Source organism: Leptonychotes weddellii, chromosome 5 (assembly GCF_054177405.1).
Source record: "Leptonychotes weddellii isolate Sample4059 chromosome 5, ASM5417740v2, whole genome shotgun sequence".
NCBI classification, from domain to species: Eukaryota; Metazoa; Chordata; class Mammalia; order Carnivora; family Phocidae; genus Leptonychotes; species Leptonychotes weddellii.
In genome coordinates, this window is record NC_138373.1 from 22,711,838 (window position 1) to 22,730,447 (window position 18,610).

The following is an 18,610-nucleotide window of genomic DNA, read 5'->3' on the forward strand; positions in this document are numbered from 1 at the left end:
CTCTTTGCAACTTTATCATGAGCTGATGTTTTTAGCTTATAAATTAAGAAGAGTAATTTATTCACATTTTGAAATTGTATTGATTATATATTAACGGTCTTTCTAGCACATTGGAATCTTTTTGTATTTTTTCTTCTAAAAATGTACTGTAAGTTTTATTATACATTCTAGTTTATTCCCTTAAAAAATGCACAACTGTATGGAAAATGTTGTAAAAATACTTACAATTTTTGGATCTGAACAAATGTTCATCATTTTAAGCCCTAAGTGCAATGTATTACTTTTAAATTGTAGCCCAAAAGTCTCTTGGGCCTTCTGGGGCCTCCCTTAAAACATACAAGATGGCTTGATCCTCTGTGAGCAGTTGCCTGCCCCTTTCTGCAACTTCTAGGTTCTCTGTAGAATTCTTTGTTCTGTGACTGCTGCCATCATTTCTTTCAGTTACTTGCTTAGCCTCAGCTGGACAGTCTTCACCTCTCCACCCACTATCCCCCCATGCCTTTTCCAACCTTTTAACCGGAGATACCTTTTGGGGGGATTGTATACTAGACTTTTACATAGACTTGGAAACATCTTCAGAATTACTACTTAGATGTTGCATATCACTGATCCAAGACATTTATCAGCCATTCTCTACATTAGGAAATTTTTCACCTGGTTGTGATTCTTTTGTAATGTTTTTGCTATTACAACTTCTCTGCCTACCTCACTTTACTGCAGCTGGGTTTTTTTTTTCTCTTCCCCCAGTCCTAATTTGCACCTCTCCTCCCTTTAGCTCAAGTTGTTGTTGTTGTTTTTTCCCTGCTGATTTTATTACATTGCCTTTTCTTTGAACAGTGGCAGCATGAAGACCTCCTTATCAATAGACCACAAGCCATGTCAGTCACACCTCCCCCTCGGTCTGCCATCCTAACCAGCATGAAAAAGAAACTCCATACTCTGAGCCAGATTGAAACTTCAATTGCAACAGTTCAGGTATGTTTTGTCAGACCTTACTTGAAGCACATTCACTTTGAGAAATAACCTACACTGTGATGAGGTATTCAGTATATCTACATGTCTGTCCTTGGCTGCTAAGCCACAGGGGCATACTCCTTTTGCACTTTTATTTTTAACTTACATCTTTTTTTCTTACCCTCCAAAGTAACCAAATCTTATGGTAGCAGTGTATTTTTAACCAGGAATAGAGACATACTAAATATTTCAGGTTTTTAATGGATTTGATGATTGCTCTGCCTTTATATGTTGAGAGAACCTTGGTGATTAGAAAAACTTGAGCGTTTAATTTGTTTTCCGAAAGGCACATAAGCAGTTATATCTGGCTTACTAGTCATATCTAAAAAGCTTAGGCATTTTTTTTTTTTTCATTCTGAGGAGAGTGCACATGCGCGTGTGTCCCCATGAGTCAGGAGGGTCAGAGGGAGAGGGAGAGAGAATCTTAAGCAGGCTTCACAGCTCAGCACAGACCCTGACACAGGGCTCGATCTCACAACTCTGAGATTATGACCTGATCTGAAATCAAGAGTTGGGACACCTAACCAACTCACGCACCCAGCTTAGGCATTTTTTATGTATAGTTAATGATATTTTATGATGTCAAAGGCAATAGAATATTTTCCTGACTACTATTATTGAGTGTATTTCTTTTTTTTAAAGATTTTTATTTATTTATTTGACAGACACAGCGAGAGAGGGAACACAAGAGGGGGAGTGGGAGAGGGAGAAGCAGGTTTCCCGCTGGGCAGGGAGCCCGATGTGGGGCTTGATCTCAGGACCCTGGGATCATGACCTGAGTCGAAGACACGCTTAACGACTGAGCCACCCAGGCGCCCCATTGAGTGTATTTCTCTATCATTTCTGCCTAATAATTTAATCTCACCTTCCTTTTAAAAATAAGAAACCGGGGCGCCTGGGTGGCTCAGTTGGTTAAGCGACTGCCTTCGGCTTAGGTCATGATCCTGGAGTTCCGGGATCGAGTCCCACATCGGGCTCCCTGCTCGGCGGGGGGTCTGCTTCTCCCTCTGACCCTCCCCCGTCTCATGTGCTCTCTGTCTCTCTCATTCTCTCTGTCTCAAATAAATAAATAAAATCTTTTAAAAAAAAAAAAAATAAGAAACCGGTCTTGATGCTGGTTATCTATGTCTTTATATTGTGTCTTCTTCCATCTCATGTACTCAGTAGTGACTTGACATTTTTCTGTTCATTTTACAAATTAATTTTGTATAAAATCAAGTATAATCACTTCTGTAATTTTTACATTTTTAATGAAATTTTTCTGGAGCTCACTTCTTTGAAGATTGTGAAATGTCTTTTCTCTACAGTATATTAGGCCTAGTTTTCAATTTTGGAGAATGAATATACGTGCCCTTTCTGATTTTAGAGGTGTGTTTCTGTGAGAAAAGAGGGAGAGAAGCACAGAAAAGACAGAGGATGTGAATTCCTCCACCTGAAGTGTTGAATAAATAATGGGATAACTTTGTTATATAAAACCTTCCTTATTATTCATAGATTTTTACTGTTATTTATGAACTTTTGAATTTGGGAGAATTTGATTTTCATCTTTCATAATCAAAGATATAAATGATTTTTTAAATTAAGTTTTTTAATTCTGGTTAAGATACAGGGTTATATTAGTGTACAGTATAGTGATTCAGTAGTGCTATACATGACTCCGTGCTCATTGTGATAAGTGTACTCTTTAATCCCCGTTGTCTCTTTTACCCCTTCCCCCCATTCACCTCCCCTCTGGTAACTACCAGTTTGTTCTCTATTGTTAAGAGTCCGTTTCTTGGTTTGTGTCTCTTTTTTTCCCCTTTGTTCATTTGTTTGTTTCTCAAATTACATATATGAGTGAAATCATATATTTGTCTTTTTCTGAGCGACTTATTTCACTTAGCATTGTACTCTCTAGCTCCATCCATGTTGTTGCAAATGGTAAATGGATTTTCTTATAGATAGCACATAAGAGCATTAGGAATTTGATGTAGCAGGTGTTTCATTTTAAAGACTACTTTATTTAAAAATGAAAATCTTGGGGTGCTTGGGTGGCTCCGTCGGTTGAGCGTCCAACTCTTGGTTTGGCTCAGGTCGTGATCTCATGAGTCATGGGGTTGAGCCCTACATCAGGCTCTGTGCTCAGCGGGGAGTCTGCTTGAAAGATTCTCTCCCTCTGTCCCTCCCTCCACTTGCTCACTCTCTTTCTGAAGTAAGTAGAAGCAAATTTTAAGACAAACTGAAAGCCAGTTCTTACCTCTGCAGACATGTTTAGCCTTAAATATTCAAAGTGAAATAAAGATTAATTCCAGTGGAGGGGCGCCTGGGTGGCTCAGTTGGTTAAGCGACTGCCTTCGGGTCAGGTCATGATCCTGGAGTCCCTGGATCGAGTCCCGCATCGGGCTCCCTGCTCGGCAGGGAGCCTGCTTCTGCCTCTGACCCTCCCCCCTCTCATGTGCTCTCTCTCTCTCATTCTCTCTGTCTCAAATAAATAAATAAAATCTTTAAAAAAAAAAAAAAAGATTAATTCCAGTGGATGTATGTTAAAATGTTTTCTAAATTATGTATGTCCCATCCTGTTTCTTTTGTATCTCTCTTGTATTTGTATAAAATGCTCACCAGGAATTGGAGAGCGTCAAATATTCACTGAGGTTCTGCTGGCTTTTATAGGAAAAACTAGCCGCCCTTGAAGCAAGTATTGAACAGCGACTCAAGTGGGCAGGTGGTGCCAACCCTGCACTGGCACCTGTACTGCAGGATTTTGAAGCAACAATAGCTGAAAGAAGAAATCTTGTCCTTAAGGAGAGCCAGCGAGCAAGCCAGGTGCTGTGACCCACGTGCACTGTCTTTGTTTTCAGTTACGGGATTCGACAACTGATGGGCAGTTACACGTGCGATAACTAGGGGTAGCTTGAGTCCACCCTCTAGTTCACAGTACTGGAAAGAGGGACTGATAGGCCTTGGTGGGAAGGGCACCCCTTAGGCTGAGTGCACAGCCAGTTATTGCCCTAGACCTTTACTGCCTCCTAGCTAAATAAAAAGTGGATTCAGCCTCTGTCGGAAAATAAGGAGTTTAATTCCATATTTGTCTAAGTTCTCTGTATGCTACTGTGGTGACTCTGTGGCAATAAAATGTCTTTATGACCTTGTGTTCCGCCAGAGTTTGTGGATTAACTTCGTTATGACTGGGGGAAGGGGACAAAAGCAAAAAAAAAAAAAGTTAGGTAATTTTCCATCAGGTATAAAATTAGACTAATACAGTGATTCTCATATCCTCATAACCAATTAAAATTTAGTGATTATCAACTTAAGTCCCATTTTATTTCCTCTGTACTTCCTCTTCCTCCTTCCCATCCCATTTTTAATGAAATCCCAAATATTCTTTCATTTTTATCTGTAAATATTTCAGTATGTATTTATAAAGGTGGCAACTATTTACATGATCACAATAGTACTATCATACCTTAAAAGATGTGCATTATATTGTCAAATGTCCAGTTAGTATTTTGTGATCTTTATTGTAAAGTTAGGCAAGAGTAGAAGCAGAAGGGCAACATTCCAAATTGGAAATTTGGACATAGCACAAAGAAACTGCAGCTGAATATGATAACGATTTTATTATGAAGTAAATTTTCTGTGTGAAAGCAAACATGTAGAAAATACTTTTACATATTGTCCTTAGGTGCTTTTAACCTAAAGACATCAACCAAAACAAGGTGCATTTATTCATTGCCTTTATCAGGATTAGATCTATTTCCCAAAAGAGTCGTTCATACGTTTCTCAGGACCAATTGTGGTTCTGAATTCTGGAAATGAATAGGTAGTATTTTTTCATGTCAAATTAAAACTGCATGTCCCCGCTTATTGTGATGGTTCCATTCCTCTTTGCCTCTTCACAGGTCACTTTCCTCTGCAGCAATATCATTCATTTTGAAAGCTTACGAACTAGAACTGCAGAAGCCTTAAACCTGGATGCTGCATTATTTGAACTAATCAAACGATGTCAGCAAATGTGTTCATTTGCATCACAGTTTAACAGTTCAGTCTCTGAGTTAGAGCTTCGTCTATTACAGAGAGTGGTGAGTCTTGAATCTTGGTGTGGGAGTAAAGAGATTAGTTGATGAAAATGATAAGGCCAGGATTATGCCCTCGAAGTCCATGTAATATATTCACTCAGTTTACATTTATGCAGTGTGTGTCCTGTATATAAAATATTGTTTTGGGATCTAATGATTAAATCTAGGGGTACCTGCCTGGCTTGTTCGGTGGAGCATGTGACTCTTGATCTCCAGGTTGTGAGTTTGAGCCCCACATTGGATGTAGAGATTACTTAAAAATAAAATCTTTAAAAAAAAAAAAAAAAGATTAAATCTTGCTCTTAGCCCCCAAGGAACCTATTAATAATAAATAATACAATGAATTAAAAAGTTAAAAGAATTCTCAGAGCCATAATTGGAAGTACTGTGGAGGTTCAGAGGGGAAGAGAAATTCAATGTATAGCAAATGATTTAGATGCACTGAAAATAGGGTAGCAGACAGAGGGCTAGTGGAAGGTGAATGCTGGACAGGAGAGTTGAGTCCAGAAATAGCAAGTTGATAAATTAGGTGTTTATATTTTGTGGGAAGGTTTTAGGCTGTGTATTAATTAAGAACCTCTGGTGTCTTTTTTTTTTTTTTTAAGATTTTATTTATTTATTTGACAGAGCGAGAGAGGGAACACAAGCAGGGGGAGTGGGAGAGGGAGAAGCAGGCTTCCCACTGAGCAGAGAGCCCGATGCGGGGCTGGATCCCAGGACCCTGGGATCATGACCCGAGCCGAAGGCAGACGCTTAACAACTGAGCCATTCAGGCGCACACCTCTGGTGTCTTTTTAAAGAGTGATTTACAGGGGCGCCTGGGTGGCTCAGTCGTTAAGCGTCTGCCTTTGGCTCAGGTCATGATCCCAGGGTCCTGGGATCGAGCCCCGCATTGGGCTCCCTGCTCCGCGGGAAGCCTGCTTCTCCCTCTCCCACTCCCTCTGCTTGTGTTCCCTCTCTCGCTGTGTCTCTCTGTCAAATAAATAAAATCTTTAAAAAAAAAAGAGTGATTTACACTGGGGTCCTAGATACAGATCATCTTTGTAATTCTAGATATATATTTTATGTCTTAAATTTTAAGCATTCCCTGTGTGATTATGCAGAAAAGTTAAAAATCTTAATCTGTATTTCATAGATTATTTAAATTATTATTAAGTACTATTATTTACATAATTAGTTCATGACTTAGCAAATGAGGTTCTTTGTGTCAGCTTGAGTTACTAATACCTTTTCGTGGTGGTGATAAAGGAAAGAATCTTACATTATTCCATCTGATACTTAAACAAATGCTTGTTCTGTTTAGGACACCAGTCTTGAACATCCTATTGGCAGCTCTGAATGGCTTTTGTCAGCACACAAACAATTGACCCAGGATATGTCTACTCAGAGGGCAATTCAGACAGAGAAGGAGCAGCAGATAGAAACAGTCTGTGAAACAATTCAGAATCTGGTTGATAATATAAAGACTGTGCTCACTGGTCATAACCGGCAACTTGGAGATGTCAAACATCTCCTGAAAGCAATGGCTAAGGTAAGACTAATACCACTGACACACAGTTAACTCCCTCCTTTTGTAAAATTACAGTACATAAAAATACATAGTTGATTTGGGAAAATAATGACATAAACAAAAACAACTTCTCTCAGGTCACATCTTCCACTTTGTAATTGAGTTACTTTGTGTTTTTATCAACTTTTTTTTTCTTTTTTAAAGCAGGTTGTAGTATTCTGATTTTGTACCCAGAGAAACTGAGGGTTAAAGAGATTGATTCACCCAAAGTCCTATAACTTAACAGTAGAGCTGAAACTTGAATGTAGCCTCAGAGTGTTTGGATTTCCCCAAAATCTTTTCCTCCTCCCAACCCTTATTCCTAGGCTCATATGAGTTTGCCTCCAAAATGATTTCTTCTCTCTTCCCTCCAGTAGCCTATGTAATTTACATAGTAAGGAAACTGAGCCCCCAGAGAAGGCTAAATAACTTCATCATTGCAAAACTGCAGATCATTTAACTTGGGGATTTGTTTTTACTTGGAGTTTTTATTTTTACTGGAAATAAGATTTCTGTAGAAAAGGAGTTCCAATGTAATAAACAGATTCAACACATATTTGAAAAGCACTTATTGTTATCCGAAAGGTGACTGTCTTATGAGTTACTATTGAACCAAATTCCATTTCTCTTAATTCTTACAATACTGAGTCCAGGATGAGGAAGCTGCTCTGGCCGACGGGGAAGATGTTCCCTATGAGAACAGTGTCCGACAATTCTTAGCCGAATATAAAGCATGGCAGGACAACATTCAGACAGCGCTCTTTACCTTAGTCCAGGCTATGGGTCAGGTGCGAAGTCAGGAACACGTTGAAATGCTCCAGGAAATAACTCCCACCTTGAAAGAACTGAAAACACAAAGTCAGAGGTAAGAATGCCTTCTGGCCTAAATTGAAAATGTAGTCAGAACATAAGCAAAACATCTGGTGTAGTAAGTTTTGCTTAATTCAGCTACGTTTTTTCAGTTTTGTTCATATTTATAAGCAGTTACCTGGTGAAGCATTTCATAAATAAGCTATTTTATTTTGTATTTCAGTATCTATAATAATTTAGTGGGTTTTGCATCACCCTTAGTCACCGATGCAACAAATGAATGTTCAAGTCCAACGTCATCTGCTACTTATCAGCCATCCTTTGCTGCAGGTATGACTTCTCTCCTTCAAAAAACACCTGAATCTTGATCTGTTAATAATGTACACATAGACGCTAAGGTGTTTCATTATACTTTTAAGTGTCTAATATGTTCGTAGTCATCACCTTTTTAAAGGGCTTTCTTAAACTCTGTCACAACTCAAACTGAACACATTTTGGTTTAATTTTAAAAGTACTTGTGTGAGAAACGGGGTACCTGGATGGCTCAGTTGATAGGCGTCTGCCTTCGGCTCAGGTCATGATCCCAGGGTCCTGGGATCGAGCCCCGCATCGGGCTCCCTGCTCAGCGGGAAGCCTGCTTCTCCCTCTCTCACTCCCCCTGCTTGTGTTCCCTCTCTCGTTGTCTCTCTCTCTGTCAAATAAATAAATAAAATCTTTAAAAAAAAAAAAAAGGTACTTGTGTGAGAAAGTAGAAATATCTTGTGCTTAAATCCTTTCTTTAAATGATTTATGAATATAAAATATATGCTTGTCAGGGAAAATTTTTAAAAAATAGGAAAATTGGTAGTTTCATTCCAGTTGGAGGTAAAACCATTACATATTTCTTGTTGGACTTGTGTGTATATGTGCGCACACACATGCACAAATTGGGATCGTTCTGTGAATGCAGTTCTTGTTGCCTTTTCCCACTTAATATTAAATTGGGAATTTCCTTGCCATCAGAGAATCTTTTAGAAAATGACTTAATGCCCCAATTTAATATGTCATTCTATGTCTTTACCATATTAATCCCACATTGTTGGACAGTTAATATATTTATAGTTTTTTGATGCCACAACAGGCAGTGAGCATCATTGCACAAATTTGTTTTTGAATGTCTAGCTCTTCAGGCTGTATTTTTAGAAGGGCAGTATTTCAAGGGATAAGGACTTTAAGGTTGTAAAATCATATTTCTTTTCATGGCTGTACATTTGTAGTTGATGTTTGAGAGAGCACTGCCCTGCTCTCTCCTCTTTGTCTCCCTCCATCTCTTCTGTTTACGTGTGAATTGAGCCACCCACTCTTTCTCTATAGCAGTCCGGAGCAACACTGGCCAGAAGACTCAGCCTGATGTCATGTCACAGAATGCTAGAAAGCTGATTCAGAAAAATCTTGCCACATCAGCAGATACTCCACCAAGCACCATTCCAGGAACTGGCAAGAGTGTTGCTTGTAGTCCTAAAAAGGCCGTCAGAGACCCTAAAACGGGGAAAGGTAATTAGTTAGAATATGGATGCATTAAATATTTATACAAAGTGCTGGTTTGACTTAACATATGTTTCCGTTGCTTCGTAGCTGTGCAAGAGAGAAACTCCTATGCAGTGAGTGTGTGGAAGAGGGTGAAAGCCAAGCTAGAGGGCCGTGATGTTGATCCGAATAGGAGGATGTCAGTTGCTGAACAGGTGACCATTTTTTAAACTCGATCTATCCATTTTAATGCTGCTGAAACAGTACAGGTTTAAGGATACCCTCACCCATGTCCTTGGTGGTTCATCAAGAAATAAGGAACTGAAATTTATTTTCAGAATTCAGAAAATTTTCAGTAATGGTAGCTCTGGAGTTGTCAAATAATAGTCACTGTTTTATTCTGACTCTACCCTTTTAGCACATTTCCTTTCTCTCCAGCCCTCTTCTAACAGAAATTTAAGGTGTGACTTGACCCCCTCTCTGTCCTCCACCAGAGAGCAGTTAATTTGCATTTTAAAGAGGACTATCTGAAGGTTTCCAGTGAAACCAGGGTGAAGTTTGGGGTGCAGGAATAGTATCTATAAAGTGTTTGGGGGTGTCAGTTTGTCTGAAGTCATTACTCTGAAATTTTCTCATTAGTGTTATTAAAATTGTATATATAAATTTGAGAATGAATACCCACCCCCTGCCCTGGCTGTTTATTTTGAGATTTTTAAACCTACAGAAATGTTGTAGGAATGTCCATGTACTCTTTACCTAGATTTAGTAAACCAGTTGTGTTCCTACATTTGCTTCATCTTTCTGTGTATGTGTATGCATACACTGTTTTTCAGAGCCTTGTGAGAGTTACAGACACAACACTTCGTGTCTAAATATTTCAATATATGTCTCCTAAACAAAACATTATTAACTCAGGAAACTCACTATTGATGTTAACATTGACTGTTAACTCACATGCAGTCCATATTCAGATTTCTTCAGTTATCCCAAAATGGCCTTTATTGCTTAGCCCCCCCAGATCTAGTCAAGGCTCATCTTGAATTTCATATATACTTGTTCTACTTTTAGTTGCCTTTAATATCTAGAGCAGTTCCTGAGGATTTTCTTTTTTTTTCCTTTTATGACATTGACCTTTCTGATGTGTTCAGACCAGTCATTTTGTAGAACGTGCCTCACTGTGTATTTGTCTGATATTTTCCTCATAATTAGGAATCAACATTTTTGGCAGGGATACTATGTCAGTGATGTATCTTTGTGTGTTCCATCTTCTGTGTTATTAAGTTAGGTCATTTGGTCAAGGATAGTGTTCTCCTGAATTCTCCTTTACAAATGTACCTTTTCTTCCGTGGGGTAAAAATTTGAGACTGTGAATATCCTATTTTCTAATGTTTTGACATCTACAATTCAGTTTTAACATCAGCAAGAAAAGGTCCTTTTTATATTTTAAATGCTGTTACATAGCTGTGTAGGACCTGAAATTAAACTCTTCTTGGTCAAGAATTATTTCCTTAGAAATTGTCAAGTTTGGGGGGAAAAAAAACAACCCACAAAACAAAACACATGGATAATAATGAGTTAGGGGTATCTTTGCTTCAGAAGCTTTCTGGTAGGTTAATGGCTTGTGTACTTTCAGGATGGTCTTTTTTTTTCTTTTAAGATTTTATTTATTTGAGAGAGAGAGAGCATGCACATGAGCCAGGGGAGGGGCAAAGGCTGAGGGAGAAGCAGACTCCCTGCTGAGCAGGACTCTGGGCTCCATCCCAGACAATGGATCCTGGTCATCCCAGGATCATGACCTGAGTCAGAGGCAGACCCTTAATCGACTGAGCCACAAGGTCTCCAGGACTGTCTATCTTTAGCTGTCTGTTCATTTGTTTGAAGGATGGTTGGCTATGGTGCTTTTTATTGTGTTACTAAATTTTATATGAAAGAGAGTTAATGGGCTCACGGGGGTGGGGCGGTAAGTGTAGAGATCTTGGTGCACAACTTTTGGTATAAGTCGTCATTCAGCAGCCATATATTGAGCATTTAACATACAATTGGGCCCTCTGGATTCTGTGGATATAGAGATGATTATATCTCTTACTATAAAGGAAAATTTAGCTGAGTCAGAATCAATAGACATTTGTCGAGCACCCAACTGTATTTCAGAATCTGCTATGCGCTTTTTTTTTTTACACTGCTTAAGCATTTACTTAGTAACTTCATGTGTTTAACCCCAAGAGCACCTGTGGGGTCAGTGGGGGTTCTGTCTTCATCTAAGGATTTACAAGGCTCAAAGGGATTGTAACTTTGCCAAGACACACATTTTGTAGGCTGTGGAATTATGAGAGAAGCTCAGGTTACTTAACCATTCCCCATAGCAACTATACATCCTTTGGGTTATTAATCTGGGTGATTAGAAACTTAAACAACTCCTAGAACTCATATATGTCCTTTAAAAGTCTAAATTGTTTAAAATATTCTCCTGCCTACTTTTACAGGTTGACTATGTCATTAAGGAAGCAACTAATCTAGATAACTTGGCTCAGCTGTATGAAGGTTGGACAGCCTGGGTATGAATGGTGAGACAGTAGATGAGTCTGGTTAAGCGAGGTCAGACATCCACCAGAATCAACTCAGCCTCAGGCATCCAAAGCCACACCACAGTCGGTGGTGATGCAACTGGGGGCTTACTCTGAGGAACCCTAGGAAATCTCGGTGCGCTAGGAAGTGAATCCTGCAGGACAGCTGCACTCAGGGATACGCCCAACACCATGGCCTGCAACCCCAGGGTCAAGGGTGAAAGAAAGAAAGCTCACCGCCTGAACATGGAGATTGTCTTTCTGCCACAGAACAGCTGCAAACGTGTCAGGAGGTTAGCTGCAGAAAGAAATCGGGATGCCGCGGAGCACAGAGTGATTTGGAACTCCATTCCACCTGACCCTGTGTGTACAATCCAGGAAAAAACAAACCCCGCTCAGAAACAGAGAAAACTGGGGCCGCGAAGAAATCACAGCCAAGGAAGATTTGATGCATTCAGATTCTCGTGTAACACTTGTTGCTTGGCAACAGTACTGGTTGGGTTGACCAGTAGGTACAAAAAGGCTATGCGATAAGAATTTCAGAAATGGACTGGAAATGGAGAGCTATGTAACAGATACACTACATTGGAAGAACTTACTTCTGAAATGAAGGGAAAAAAAAAACTACCCATTGTCCTCCTCCCTAATCCCACATCATCTACCCGCTCCCCCCCTTTACCTGATCTAGTAGATTAGCCATCTTTCTAATTTACTTTTATTTCAGTCCTTGTATTTCATATGCTTCCATCTCAATGTTGTTAACAACTTATATTTGGAGTGATAAACAGAAATTTCTCCAAAATGACTAATAACATGGAAAATTCAAGGATTGTTTAAAGGTCTGATGATCACATACAAAATACAATTCTGGTTATTTAAGTCATTTCTGTGATTCTATCATGTACAGTTTCCAGAATTGTCACTGTGCATTCAAAAGTAATGAATCTAACAGACATTTGATTTAATGTACACTCCCCTTTGCTTATAGTGTGCATTTTTGGGAGGTCATTCAAATTTTCCCTCTTCTGCGATTGCTGTAGTTTCTTTCATAGAAAGTAGCTAATCCAATGTAATCTTTTACCTTTTTAAAAACCAGGATAGAATACCTATTAGAGTTTTACATTGTTGATGACAGATTAACAATAAAGTGATGTTCTGGTGGAGGTAGAGTGAGATGTTTTTTAATTCAGTTTTCTCATTTGATACAACTTTTAATTTCCACTTCGTAAATTATAATTGCTTTAGTTTACCTGGCATTTTAGGACATGTACGTGAAACATCAGCAAAGATGAGAACCACCACCATCTTTTCTTAAGTTCAATTATTAGTCTGTGAAGTACTTTACTTTTTGCACAATTTTAATAGTTTGCTGTGAATTCATGATCAAGGTTTCCTTAAATTTAGTATTGCACTTCAGTATTGTAAGCTGAATTGTTGATCCAAAATAAAAATCGAGACTAGAATAGGATTCGTAAAATCACGTATCAACACAAAGTAGAACACAAAATCTTGATTGTTTGAGAACATTTTTCCTGCATTTTAGAGGTTAGGACTGTGATCATTTCTGGTTGCCAGTCTTCACAGACAAACTTGAAGGGTATTAAGGAAAAATTCCACATAGCTCTGGCCTTGTCTGTATTCTGATTGCCACATTAATCTATAATCTTCACATACCCATGAGAGAATGCATCTCAGTGCTTTTCTAGTACTTAGGCAAGCGTTGCAAGAAAGGTGGTATTTTCAAATACCCATGTGTCTTAATAGCAAGTTAAGGAACCTAGTGTGTCAAATTTTATTTTTTTCATTCATTTGAACCTTATTTTCACAATCAAAACAACCTATCCGGAACAATAATGCCATACTGTGTTATGCACGCTGCTTTATTTCCTAGAGGCTGTGTGGGAGCTACTGCATTCATCACTTGATTACCTCCGCTCTCTCAAAAGTAAAGTCTTTTCAGCAACATTCTTTATTGTCGTGAGGAAAAAACTTTTATCACAGTGATAAAACAAGTTCACACTAGTTTGTCCCTACAGGTAGTATTCAGAAATTGCTTTTTCTTTGGTAAAGAAGATAAATGAAATAGGTGAATTTTACTGCCTGTGAATTTCAGGCTTCAGAGGTACCTGGCACCTTACCCAAGCAAAAACAAAACAGCTTTATATCAGAAACCTGTGCCTCTGGTAAATTATCCATCACTTTTATTTGAAAATGGTCCCTCAGAGAACAGTGTGGCATATACATGTTTGGTTGTGGGGCAGATGTGAATAACTGAGGACTTATTACTGCACTCTGGACAGTAAGATCCCAGTCCGTGCAGTTTGGCTTCCTCTGGGAAGTCATTCTGCCAAGTAGCCTTGGTATTTTGAACTGTTAACAAGCAAACTCTGCAGATTTAATCACTGGTGAAAGGTCCTGGTGATAGAGCAGATTGAGAAGACGGGGCTATATTTGGGGGATTATCTTGTAAAATAAAGTTCAGAGTGCTTCCGTTATGAAGTCATTTTTGATGATACAAAATACCTGTGGAAAACCAGGGATCTGCTCCTCTCTTTTCCTTTCTCTCTCTCTCTCTCTAAGATTCAGGGGGTATAGAATAACCCACAACCTCTTCTTCAATTCAGAGTACCCTTGGAAATGGAAGTTTATCTTAAGTGTTTTGTTGTCTTTGATTTTCTAAAATTGCCTGAATTTTAGTTGGTATCTCTACAAAGCTGTGGAGGCTTAGTTGGTTTATGGAGCTGTGTGTATTTCTCTTTTAGTTTTTCTTTTGTGTCTTGCAGGATTTCATTCTTTCTGGTCATGAGTTCTTAACATAGTTTGCTAGATGATTATTAACATTCTTTTGTGTCTGGCACTTGTGGTGAGTTGTTTTTGAGCTATGTGAGATTTCTGTGTGTGAACTGATAATCAAGCTCTTGATTGCTTCCCTAAATTGTTTTTTTAGAGCCCAAACCCCAGGTTCTGGGTGAGGGTTTGTAATACAAAGAAAAACTTCCATCACTTCTGCCCTTAACACTTGCCACTATTACCTAAGCTTAGTATGTAGTTTTCTTAATATTGTCTGTGTTTGGTGTTATCTGCATTGTTTTTGTTTAATTGTAGTTGTTCTGATGTGTGAAATTTAAGGAAAGAGCCATTAAAATATGCCGAGCAGGGCAATGCAAGTACAGCCAAATATTAGAGTTGATGTGCAATCTTAGGTCCTTTTAAATCTGGGGTATTATAGGCAGTACTTTAAATTGAAAAGTCTTCCTGGCCTATTATCCTCGACATATTTGTAATTACTCTGGGGGCTTACTTGTTTTGGCAGTACTAAAATCAAAGGAGCTGGTTCTTCTTTTCTCCTAATTCTTTTCATATTAAAGGAAGCACCTACAGTTAGCCTGTTAGTCCTATTCATATACATCAAAAATCAGTGAATGCTTTACTGTTAGCACACGTACCTTTGTTTTAGACGAAATTAGATGAATGTGAAAACCAGTGACCTTCCATTCTCTATCTTGGGCTTGTAAAATGTCAGTAATTTAGAGCTAGGACTCCCCTCCGCCCCCCCCCCCTTTAAATCAAGGAGGTAGACGATAGTGATGTAAGGGTCACTTAAAGAAGGTAGATTTTGTTTTCAATACATGGTTTGTATTAGGAACATTCCTCCAATGGGGAAAACTAGCTTAGCGTTACAAATTTTTCCAAACATTGCAGAAGGGGAAATCCACTGTATTATGAACCCCTAAGAGTTTGTTGCACTTTTCCTGCTTTTTAGGCCTGGGTAACAGTGTCACCATCCCTTATTTACAAAAGGGCAAATGGACTCTGACTGAGAAGCTCTCCAGGTTCAAGGGTTAGTTGTACAACAGGAACCCCTTGGAGTCCCTTGTTTTCTATGGGAATTTGGGCTTACTAGGGAAAAGCTGTTTGTTGTGCTACTGTAAAACTGTCATACAATGAGTTTGATTTTTGAAGATGGTAAACTCAAGGAATTGCATGTTGTTCTGAAATGCAGGCTTGTAGAATGTTTTTCTTTCAAAACAGGCTGATTTTTTTCTTTTCCTGGCAGTCCAAGTTTCAGCTCCTGTTTCAAGTTCTTGTGTCAGTTATTTTTCTGGTTTAAATTTCATATTTCCACCTGTAATGTCAGTGGCAGCAGCATACTTCACTTGTTAATTTACCCTTACCATCAGAGCAAGTTGAGTTGAACTGAATCTTCCTTGTCCTAGTAACATTGTATAAATAAAGTGGCTTCTCTGTACAAAAGGTTGTAATGCCTCCTGATGGATATAATTTTGTGATTGTATTTAAGATTAAAAGTTGAATAAATCACACCAGCTTCCTGAAAAATGTTCATAATGCATCTTTTGGAAAACAAAAATACATGCCTACTTTGTGCATATTTGCATTAACACAGCAAAGATTGTATGAAATACGTTTTTCAGAAAATAAAGTCTTAAAAGACGTAGCATTTAAGCTCTGAATTTATTGGTCGAAGTAGGTTCCAGAAAACTTACTTTTGGAATATGGGTAGAGGTTTGGTTTTTTAAAAGTATTAATACCTCCAAAAATGTTTTTAAAGCTCAGTTCTCAACGTTTTTTTTTTTTTTAATAATTTATTTTTTATCTCCACACCCAATGTGGGACTTAAACCACATCCCTGAGATCAAGAGTCACATGCTCTACTGACTTGAGGCAGCCAGGCACCACTCAAAGTAATTTTTTTTTTCTTTAGATTTTATTTTTTGACAGACGAGAGAGAGAGAGAGGGAGAGAGAACACAAGCAGTGGGAGTGGGAGAGGGAGAAGCAGGCTTCCCGCTGAGCAGGGAGCCCGATGCGGGGCTCCATCCCAGGACCTGGGATCATGACCTGAGCCGAAGGCAGACGCTTTACGACTGAGCCACCCAGGTGCCCCTGTATTTTTTTTTTTTTTTTAATCCTCAAAGTACTATAGTATTTTTGAGCAGCAGTGAAAATTTTAATTCTATGGGTAAGTTCTACTATTGTGTAATTTGTTAAGCTTAACTTTGTCAGTATTGAGAAACAAAACCACAGGACATTATTGATATGTGTATTCCCCTGCGGTGTGAAAGCGCTGAAGGAAAATAGAATTAAAATGTCTGGCTTGTTTTAAATATCTGGAAATCAGATTGCATTTTGTTGCTAGATCATTATAAGATTTATGTTAACTGTGTTGTCATGGGGCACCTTTCAAAAGTTCATATCCTCTTTTTGTAGTACAAAAACAAAGCTCAAAAGAAAGCACTAAGGGTAGGTGTTCTTAAATAATTAAACCAATTGGAAGTTTACAGAAAGACCTTGTACCAGTGCTCCTGGACTATCAAGTTGCAAATAGGTGTGGGAGCACATTCCTTCAGTAACAAAAATTCTGGGGAGAGGAGAGCCTGTGCTGCTTGAGTTGCTTCAATTTTTTTCACCTACCTCAATTTCACAAGCTGGTGTTGAAGTCTTAGGTTGTACATTGGGAACTTGGGTGAACCAGAAGCATTTTGTAGCGGAGACTGATTTCCCAAAGTAGAAATGTCATTTTTAAAGCATAAAAATTCTGTGGCTTCCTTGGAAGGAGATACTTCTGTGTCTATACCAAGATTTTGCACTCAGTGCTTAATATATTCACTGTGTGGCTGCAGATTGGGACCTTTTAATTTTCTTTTGAAGAGGGAGGCCAGGGCCTGCTCCTCAAACTTCGTAGCTTTAAAATCTCCCCCAATGGGATCTCTGTATCAACTGGCTGCTTCTTACCTACAAAACCGTATTTTCCCCCCAAAGTGGCCCTTTATTGAAGAGTCCCCTTCCTTTGCAAAGGCTTTCTTTCCCCTCTCAAGTGTTTCTGGCCCCATCGATGCTCCCCCCACCCCCAAAATCCATGGTAAATTTCACACCCTTCCTTGAAACTCATACTGCTCCTGTCCCCACTGGCTTTCTTAGGGGCAGCATGTGTTCTCATAAGAATCTGGGTAGTTATTTAAGGAATTCTTTTAAAATAAATATAAATTTGTGGCATAATATAGGTGATTATAAAAAAGATAAAAGGCTGAAAGGTAAAAGCTATGGTAAGTTCTCCTGAAACATCTCTGACCAGGTCAACATTTGGCATGACTAATTACTGAAAATCAAAGCACTTAATGCATTTTGAAATCTTGCAGAGAAAAGACGTGGAAGTAATTCATCTTAGTATTATCTAGTAGTTACTCTAGTTCCTAAATTACTGATGAATCCCACTGCTTAGGAGAGGGTTTACGTATTTCCTTAGCAAGACCTCCAACGTAAGCAAGGTTCTGTCAAAAACCAGACCCTTCATGGAGAAGGAGCTCATCGTTTCATAAGTAACCTAAACGCCCTGTCCCACAAAGGATTTCCCTGAAGACCCACATAAATAAGCCACCTTTGTAAATCGGTGCTTTTTTCCCCAAGTTGGAGAACTATGCCAGATTCCCCTCTCCTTCCTCCATCTAGCTAAGGCCTTACTCTTAATGGTTAGATGGGGCAAACTGCCGACAATTTACAGAAACAGCTCTTCCACTCGTCCTCAAAACCTCCTGGGGTGGGCACGAGTGTCCGCGTCTCAAGTCTGGGCTAAACTGCCCAGGGGCCGGGCCAGAGCGGCCAGACCAGGGATGAGACGGAACGGCCGGAGGGGGGCGCGGCGAGAGCGACGGGCACCAGGCCCCTTTGATCACAGCGAGGTCAGCGTCACGCGCCCATCTCTGCCCTTCGCCTGATAATGCGCGTCCTGTTTCTTCAAGGACTCAATTCCATCAAGTCTCCCTAGCTGCTTTCAACTCCAGCAGAAGATGGCCCGAGAGCTACCATGGCCGCCACCCCTGGTTATACCACGGCCAGACCAAGCCGCGGTGGGGGGGTGGGGGGGGAAGGGACGGCTGCGGCCGTTCAACCGCTTCCGAAAGACCTGGGCGGGGCGTCACACCGCTCCTGGGCGCTGGTTGGTTGTTCCTTGTCCCCGCCCCCTCGCCCTGAGCGGCCTCCGTCTCCTTTGACCTCAATTTCAAGCCATGCGCTGGGCAGCGGTTGGTCGGGCTCCCCCGAAACTTGAGTTCAATCCACCCAATGAGGAGCGGGCTTCGCGGAGACTGTCGGGAA

General features: G+C 39.6%; 1 protein-coding gene across 5 annotated transcripts in view; it reads left to right on the top strand.

Moving 5' to 3' along the window:
- The window catches only part of SMG1 (SMG1 nonsense mediated mRNA decay associated PI3K related kinase), a 106,320-nt gene extending 90,366 nt beyond the window's left edge, over nucleotides 1–15,954 (top strand). For 4 of the 5 annotated variants that reach the window (XM_081819942.1, XM_081819939.1, XM_081819943.1 and 1 more), the window contains 9 exons: nucleotides 838–975; nucleotides 3,664–3,816; nucleotides 4,893–5,072; nucleotides 6,373–6,600; nucleotides 7,272–7,483; nucleotides 7,652–7,758; nucleotides 8,782–8,961; nucleotides 9,043–9,149; nucleotides 11,418–15,954. In XM_081819942.1, the coding sequence (XP_081676068.1) occupies nucleotides 838–975; nucleotides 3,664–3,816; nucleotides 4,893–5,072; nucleotides 6,373–6,600; nucleotides 7,272–7,483; nucleotides 7,652–7,758; nucleotides 8,782–8,961; nucleotides 9,043–9,149; nucleotides 11,418–11,495 (1,383 nt within the window). In that variant the 3' untranslated portion in view covers nucleotides 11,496–15,954. The remainder of the gene's footprint in view (nucleotides 1–837; nucleotides 976–3,663; nucleotides 3,817–4,892; nucleotides 5,073–6,372; nucleotides 6,601–7,271; nucleotides 7,484–7,651; nucleotides 7,759–8,781; nucleotides 8,962–9,042; nucleotides 9,150–11,417) is intronic. The other variant, XM_081819940.1, reaches the window with a different exon arrangement.
- Nucleotides 15,955–18,610: the final 2,656 nt, after the last annotated feature.